The sequence below is a fragment of the Lathyrus oleraceus genome, chromosome 3, assembly GCF_024323335.1.
Source record: "Lathyrus oleraceus cultivar Zhongwan6 chromosome 3, CAAS_Psat_ZW6_1.0, whole genome shotgun sequence".
NCBI lineage: Eukaryota > Viridiplantae > Streptophyta > Magnoliopsida > Fabales > Fabaceae > Lathyrus > Lathyrus oleraceus.
The window spans coordinates 360616987-360625681 of NC_066581.1; the positions used below are offsets into that span (position 1 = coordinate 360616987).

Consider the following 8695-nt stretch of genomic DNA (forward strand, 5'->3'; position numbering starts at 1 on the left):
TTGATGGTTAGGCCATATTAACTTGTACATGGAAGCCAAGGTTGCTAACACATCTGCTATCTGATTCTCTTCTCGAGGAATATGAGAGAAAGTGATTTTGTCGAATTTTGGGAGTAACTTCAACACGTAATCCCGGTATGGAATTAGGTTGGCATGTCTTGTTTCCCAATCACCTCTGATCTGATGTATCACTAGGGCGGAATCCCCAAATACTTCTAGCACCTTGATCTTCAACTCAATAGCTTCTTCTAACCCTAGTATACAAGCTTCATACTCAGCCATGTTATTTGTGCAGGTAAAACAGAGCTTTGCAGTGAATGGTAAATGGAAATTCTTGGGAGACATCAGCACTACCCCAATTCCATGGCCTATTGCATTTGAGGCACCGTCGAACATGAGAGTCCAGCCTGCTTTTGGCTAAAGATCCTCCGTTTGCTCGGAGTCTTCATCATCCTTGACAACCATGATGTCCTCATCTGGGAAGTCAAACTTCAAAGGTTGGTAATCCTCTAACGGTTGGTGGGCAAGATGGTCTGCTAGTACGCTTCCTTTGATTGCCTTTTGTGCAACATATTGAATATCGTACTCTGATAACAACATCTGCCATCGGGCAATCCTACCCGTAAGAGCTGGTTTCTCGAATATGTACTTGATGGGATCCATTTTAGATACCAGCCAAGTCGTGTGAGTTAGCATGTACTGTCTGAGACGCTTAGCGGCCCATGCGAGTGCACAACAAGTCTTCTCGAGTAAGGAATATCTGGTCTCGCAATCATTAAACTTCTTGCTCATATAATATATGGCATGTTCTTTTCTACCAGTCTCATCTTGTTGTCCCAATACACAACCCATGGACTCGTCGAGCACTGTTAAGTACATGATGAGGGGTCTCCCTTCTGCAGGGGGCATCAAAATCGGTGGCTCTTCTAAGTATTCTTTGATTTTGTCGAAGGCTATTTGGCAGTCATCGTTCCACTCCACGCCTTGATTCTTCCTTAAAAGCTTGAATATTAGTTTACATGTGACAGTAAGATGAGAGATAAACCGGGCGATGTAATTCAGTCTTCCCAAGAAGCCACAGACTTCCTTCTCAGTCCTTGGTGCAGGCATGTTCTGAATGGCTCGAACTTTGTCAGGATCTACTTCAATTCCCTTTTGGCTTACAATAAAGCCTAAAAGCTTCCCAGATCGAACCCCAAATGTGCATTTGTTAGGATTAAGTCTCAACCTAAACTTCCTCAAACGAGCAAACAGTTTCTCCAGATTAGTGATATGTTCCTCTTCTGTCTGGGATTTGGCAATCATGTCGTCAACATACACTTCGATCTCTTTATGAATCATGTCATGAAAGGGGGTCACCATAGCGCGTTGATATGTTGCCCCAACGTTCTTTAACCCAAACGGCATTACCTTGTAACAAAAGGTGCCCCAAGGGGTAATGAACGTGGTCTTCTCCATGTCCTCGGGATCCATTTTATTTTGGTTGTATCCAGAGAAGCCATCCATGAAGGAAAATACAGAGAACTGGGTTGTGTTATCTACCAATACATCGATGTGAGGTAATGGGAAATCGTCTTTGGGACTAGCTCTATTTAAGTCTCGGTAATCTACGCACATGCGGACTTTCCCATCTTTCTTTGGTACCGGTACAATGTTGGCAACCCATTGTGGGTACTTAGCGACTTCCAGGAAACCAGCATCAAACTGCTTTCTCACCTCTTCTCTGATCTTGAGAGCCATATCCGGTTGAGTTCTTCTTAGCTTTTGCTTGACGGCAGAGCATTCTTCTTTAAGGGGAAGCTTGTGGGTTACGATATCAGTGTCTAATCCGGGCATATCTTGGTATGACCATGCAAACACATCAGTATATTCGTGGAGGAGCTCTACCAATCTAGTATTCATTGCATCTTGAAGTGCAGCGCCTACCCTTACTTCTCTTTTGTCTTCTTCTGATCCCAGGTTGATAACTTTAACGTCCTCCTGGTGTGGTTGAATGACCTTCTCTTCTTGTCTGAGTAATCTGGCCAATTCTTCAGGGAGTTCGCAATCTTCCCCCACTTCCTCTTCAGCTTGGTAGATTGGACAATCAAAGTCATGCCAGACCCTAGCAGTGTCGTTATCAATGGTCTCGGTGGTGTCTCTGCATGTTATGATTTATGCAATTTATTTTAGAAAGTGTGTGCATTAAAAATTGATGCCATTTTTTGTAATAGAAAAAACGAAAGGAAAGGAACAAAAACTTGAATGCAAATCTCCATTTATTATTGATATAAAAACTCTTAAAAAAAAGATAAAGGAGGCCCTACAACACGCCACTGTGCCTTGGGCAGAGCACATGGTTTTGTCTAAAATAATAAAATTACTTTTGAAAAAATTGAGGGACTTCCACAGCCTTCCAGTTTGTCAGTTCTTCATTAGGCGCGGCTTGTCGTATCCAGCTAGACACCTCTCCCTCGTGATCTTCAACATTGATCGTTGCCACCTGGTTGCCAAAAATGTGGCCAGCGCTGGTGAACGTTTCTTCTACAGGAGGAATCTGCTCTTTATCGTGTTGGTTACCGGCTTCAATTGACGATGGGTCATACCCTAACCCAAACTTGTCTCGCTTCTGGTTCACTTCCACCACTTTGCCCCAATCTTGAGCACTCTTACTTTCCATCACAGCCTTAGCTCCTTGCCACGAGGCCATGGACGGTCCTGACTTCGGAGTCTCCAATGTCTTTTGGACAGCCATCATATTTACCGCTTCCAAGGACTGGAATGATGTCTCGGTTATCTCGCCATCCACTTCGATATATCGGAAAGATGTTAAGTGGCTAACCAAGATATCCTCCTCCCCTCCAATCACAATCATCTTGTCATTGGTAATGAATTTTAGCTTTTGGTGTAAAGTGGAGGTGACGGCACCTGCAAAGTGGATCCATGGTCTCCCAAGTAAGCAGCTATAACCGGGATGTATCTCCATAACCTGGAATGTGATATTGAAAAAGGTTGGGCCTATTTTGATTGGTAGGTCAACCTCTCCTATCACTGCTCGTCTTGAACCATCGAATGCTTTTACAATTAGGGTACTGGGCTTCATATTCATCCCTTCCATCGGCAGCTTTATCAAAGTGGTTTTTGGCATGACGTTCAGTGAGGAACCTGTGTCTACTAATATCCTTGATAGTATAGTGTCTATGCATTTCAAGGAGATATGTAGGGCCTTGTTATGGTTCTTTCCCTCAACTGGCAGCTCATCATCATTAAACCCCAAAAAATTTCCAGTGGTTACGCAAGCTATCACATCGTCAAACTGTTCTGTTGTTATGTCTTTCGTGATATGTGCTGCGCTTAACACTTTCAATAATGAATTCCTGTGTACTTCTGAGTTAAGCAACAGAGATAACATGGAGATTTTTGAAGGTGTTTGATTCAACTGGTCTACCACTTTATAATCACTTTTCTTGATTATCCTTAGAAATTCCTCAGCCTCCTCACGAGTGACCGCAACTTTAGAAGACAAATGCATTTCTTGCATTTCTCGACTAGGGACAGGGATTTGGATAGGAGTAGCAACTTCTTTCCCTTTGGCTTTTGTAGAAGCATCAACAGCCCTTGGCGCGAACACTCGGCCACTGCCCGTCATTCCGGCTGGCCCCACAATTGAGGTAACGTTTGGTTCGTTGATTACCACAAGTCGGTCTTCCTGCCCTTGCTTAAAAGCTCTGGGCTGATATATCCATGGTACCGCCTTCTCATCCTTATACGCGAACGGTGCTGGAAACTCTATCACCAATGAGTTTATGGGGATTTCCACATTAACCTCATCATAAGGGATGGCCACATTAACCTCATCGAAAGGGATGTCCACGTTAACCTCATCATAAAGGATGTCCACCACGACGGCTATCTCTTCCTCTCCCTTGTTCTTAACACGACGATTTATCTGTAACTCGCCTTGATCCAGCATTTGTTGTATAAAATTCCTCAACCCTTTATCATTCTCATCATTGACTAGCTCCTTTGGGACTAGACCACTTTTTAGCAGTTGTGCCCCTATCCTGGTGATAGGGGTTTGAATCTCTTCAACCTTAAGAATCAGTTCTCCCTGATCACTCTCCTCAATGGCACTGACGGAAGCATCTCCATGTGTTGGCATGGGATTAGTGTTCACGTTCGGGCGTCTCGGAGTGAAGGTAACAACTTTTGCTTCAATCAGGTCTTGTACCCTATTTTGGAATGCAAAACAATTCTCCAGGGTATGGCCGGGCGCTCCCATGTGAAATTCACAATGGGCGTTAGCATCATATCCTGGTGGATATGGAAAAACAGCCGGTTTCAGCTCCCTTAATGTCAGAAGACCCTCCTTTTACAAATATGGGAATATTTGGCTATAAGGTACTGGTAGAGGGTCAAGTTGCCTTCTCGGAGGCCTTGGCTTGAATTGTCTTGGTGGTGCGGTGTTCTGCTGTTGACGAGGTTGTTGATGATGTGGTTGATACATTGGTTGTTGTTGTATGGGTTGTTGATAGGGTATGGGTACCACGGCAGCGACTTGGCCATATGAAGCCTGTTGCTTCCCCTTATAGCCTCTAGATACAGCGTTCATTTCACCCTCTTTTTTCTTCTGGAAGCCTCCAGAATACTTTTTCGGTGCGCTAGGGGTTGCCACGGCTCCTGAAATCTTTCCATCCCTCAGACCCTTTTCTATGCGATCACCGATTGTGACCAGATGCGCAAAATCGGATGCTGCACTACTCACCAATCTATCAAAGAATGGGTCCTTCAGCGTGTCCACGAATATTCCAGTCATTTCCTTCTCAGACAATGGTGGCTCTACCTGAGCAGCCAACTCTCTCCATCGCTGGGCGTATTCTTTAAATGACTCTTTTTCCTTCATTGCCATCCCTTGTAACTGCATTCGGTCGGGCGCCATATCTAGATTATTTTTGTATTGACGGAGAAATGCGTCAGCCAAATCTTCCCAGCTTTGAATCCGCCCTTGCTCTAAGCTCATGTACCATCTTAGAGACACTCCACTCAAACTGTCTTGGAAACAGTGTATAAGCAGTTTGTCGTTTTCGGTATGAGCAGCCATTTTCCTGAAGTACATCACCAGGTGACTTCTTGGGCAAGTCTGGCCTTTGTATTTCTCGAAATCAGGAGTTTTAAATTTAGCCGGAATGACCAAATTTGATACCAAGCGCATGTTCATGGCAGAGGCACCGAAGATATTATTCCCTTCGATAACTTTGATCTTCTTTTCCAAGGCACGAAGCCTATCTATAGCAGGGTCTGGAAGTATTTTAGTCTTCGGCTGATCGGGCACATAAAAAGCTTCGTATGGGTCATCTCCCATTTCGGACCCATAATGAGCAGGCGCCTCAGAAGGCTCTACACGATCACCCTCCCCTTTGCTTCCTACTGGTATATGAACCAGACTCTTCTTGGCGTGGACGAAGCTCTCGTCTTGGTGGACCAAACTTGATGGGTTATCATTCCTTCTAGCCTCAACTTCTACATCCGCAACCCTCTCTCTTTGGGCGATGGCGAGCATTGTTTCCAGCAGTTGATCCATCTTCTCTTGGATCGTATTGATGTCTGACCTCATGGTAGCTTGGTTAGCCTCCACTTGCTCTAACGTCATCTTGTAGTTGCTTCGCGTCTCGTACCGGTGTTGATTAGTCAGCGTTACTGGATAGAGGGCAAAAGGTTGGGTAAGTTTTTTTTTGTTTTTATGAAGCGTGATGCATGAGGATGCGAATGTTATGCATATTTTATTTTCAGGGAATTTTCATCACGGTTGTAGTTATATTAAGCATTCGAAGAAAACATAAAGTCAGGAAATAAAAATGAGGATCGTCCTCCTCCATTGAAATGTTTAAAGTACGGAGTACAAAGGCATAACCGCCCAAATCGATACAGCTCAAATACTAAACTAAATATAAGAAAAACAAAAGAATCACACAGCAGTCTTTGGAGTTATGAGTTCTTCTAATTCAAGCTTGAACCTCTTCACCATCCCCTCACACATCATAACAAAACGGATTACAGCGGGATGCGTGTCACGTTGGTCCAATCCTTCCACTACCTCTCTCAACCTGCAAGGCATTTCTTGGGTCGTCCAGTTGCAGAATTGTACCAAACCGTTGAGCTTTGCACGGTACCCATCTTTGTCCGCTTGCAAGAAATTGATAGTTCTCCTAAAGGTATCGTAATCCTCAATGACTTGCTCTCTTTCCCTTAGCCATATCACACTGTCTTGATGGAATGCCTCGAATCTATCTTTCCAATGTTGAGCAACTTCTCTAGCATCTTTTGCTTCTTGACATTTCTCGGCCCAAGTTGTAGGTGTGACTCGAGAAGCTTCAAGGGCTCTTTCCTTAAGTCGGCGCTCATGCTCGGCTTGGGTCTCAGCATTATGGAGGGAGATAGTGAGATCTTGTATTTTAGCCTCCAATATCTCTCTAACTTCTTTTTTCTCTTTTGTAGCTCATAGCCACCATCGCCTATTCTTCTGGAATTCTTTCTCAACTTGTCTCAACTGCTCTTTAATGGTTTCTAGGCACTGATCTGCTTGTTCCATGCCTACCTTCACTTTCTTTCTCTTGTGTTCTACCTTGTCGACCTTTTCCTCAGTCGCTTCAAGCTGGGCCTTCTTCCTCTCTAGTTCCCACTTTATTTCATTTCTTTCATTTGAAATTTGTTGGAAGTTGGTCTGTAGCTCTTCATTTTCTCGTCCAAGTCTCGCTATAGTAGCTCTCAGTGCTTCCACTTCTTCCATGGAGACAGGGATGGGTTTTGGTGGTGGAGGTTGAGTTGGAGGGTCGAGGATGAATGGAAACTTGATCTCTTGACTTCTTCTGGTGACCCATTGATGATAGGGTTCTCTATCCCCTATGACACCCTTTCCTTTGTCTTGTCCTCTGAAGCGAACTTTTTCCCAGGCTCGGATAACCCTTCTCAGCATAACAAGATCCTCCATATCATGGAACACAAAACCTTCTAACAACTGGTCGTCCGGCTTATATGTGATAGGATAACCCAACTGCCTCATTGCTAAAATAGGGTTGTAGTTAATGCACCCTTTTGACCCTATTAATGGTACATTCGGAAATTCTCCACAACTAGTAATTGTATCTCCCACATTCAAACCATGAGGATACCAAATAATGGTATTTTCAATGAGTCCTACTAGCTTTTGAGACCACTCATATCCATCCATACTTTCAATTGTATCAACCTCTTTGAACACATGAGAGACAAGCCATTGGTAAAGGAGTGGTATGCAACATAACATCAGTCCTCCCTCCTTCTCAAAGCGTAAGTGAAAGGTGTGATAAACATCTGCTAGGAGTGCGGGTACTGGATCTTCATTCTTAACCTTGACGGCCCAAAACACGCTAATAGCTGCTACATCATTTAACTTCTCCACGTTAGGAAATAACACCAATCCAAAAATAAGTAAAGCCATAATAGTACCATGGGCTTCCCACTTCTGGGCTTTAGCAAAGCTTTGAGCAGTTTTCTCCAGGTACTCTTGTGGAATTCCTTGCACCTTCCCCCAAATTTTGATGTTAGGGGTTAGATCTTTGACTGGGATGTCTAGTACTTCTGCCAACTCTTCTGGTTCAGGGATTTGACCTAGCCCCCTGTATGGTCCCTTCTTCTGCTTAGGAGAGTCCAATATTCTTCCGAATTCTTCCAAAGTCGGGGCCAACTGGAAATCTCTAAAGAGGAAACTTCTGAGTGGTGGATCATACAACTGAGCTAGTGCGGTAATAGCATCCTTTTGTACTGGTACAGACAACAAGTGTAGAATCTTCCCATATTTTAGTGTGAATGCGTCTCGACGAATATTAGTCAACCCATCTCTGAATGCAATGAACTTCTTCACACACGGTACCTTAGCTTTGATTTGGAATGTTTTTTTCTTTCCTGACTCCATTTGTTCTTGAATGCTTAATTAACTGAATATTTTGAAATTCCCTGAAAATAAAAAATGTGTAAATGATTTTGCTATGCTCAAAATGAATGCAACATGATGTTGATGCAATGACAGGGATCCAGGTTTCACATATATCACAGGGTTCAACTTAACGACGGTTCTATGTCTTTTTACCCCACACATCAAGGATTGCTCCTAAGGTTATCCATTTTCATGATAAGAGCTTAAAGTCATGGACCAAGTTCAGTCCTCCATCGCAATACTGGGCTAGCCACATTGAAATGGAAGTTCTGAATCAGTCTACTCTAAGTGGGATCCTCGTATTGTTTGAACAGGGTGTACACCCTTCGGTTCAATACTACACGATCGCCAATCATGAAGACGGACTTCAGTTTAAGATGAGGTCCCCAGAGTCATGGACCATGTTCAACGTTTCCTCGCAATAATGGGCTAGCCATATTATGATGGAAATTCTGAACAGATCTACTCTAGGTGGAGTTCTCGTATTGTTCCAATGAGGTGTACACCCCCCGGTTCAATACTACACAACTCCAGGTTCTAAGTTCTTCTCAAAGCTCGGGTACGGAGCTTATCTTACAACATGTGTCAAACACCATAGATCACCCAACATAATAGCAAAATAAATTACATAGCATAAATAATACATCAAGATATACAAAAGCAAATAAAAGCGGTATTCTAACATTCATAGCAAATTGACTAAGTTAGGCTTGACTCTCTCTAGCATGGAGCTAAACGTCCCCA

At 43.5% G+C, this 8695-nt stretch overlaps 2 protein-coding genes across 2 annotated transcripts; both read right to left on the bottom strand.

Moving 5' to 3' along the window:
• Nucleotides 1-417: 417 nt before the first annotated feature.
• LOC127131286 (uncharacterized) lies at nt 418-4141 on the bottom strand. The gene is made up of 3 exons (XM_051060215.1): nt 3481-4141; nt 2384-3366; nt 418-558 (listed from the first exon to the last, which is right to left on the bottom strand). Exons 1-3 carry the CDS (start codon nt 4139-4141, stop codon nt 418-420), a joined length of 1785 nt encoding a protein of 594 aa, XP_050916172.1.
• Nucleotides 4142-6475: 2334 nt separating this feature from the next.
• On the bottom strand, nt 6476-7930 carry LOC127131287 (uncharacterized). The gene has a single exon (XM_051060216.1). The coding sequence runs from the start codon at nt 7928-7930 to the stop codon at nt 6476-6478; it is 1455 nt and encodes a 484-aa protein (XP_050916173.1).
• Between the last annotated feature and the right edge of the window lie 765 nt (nt 7931-8695).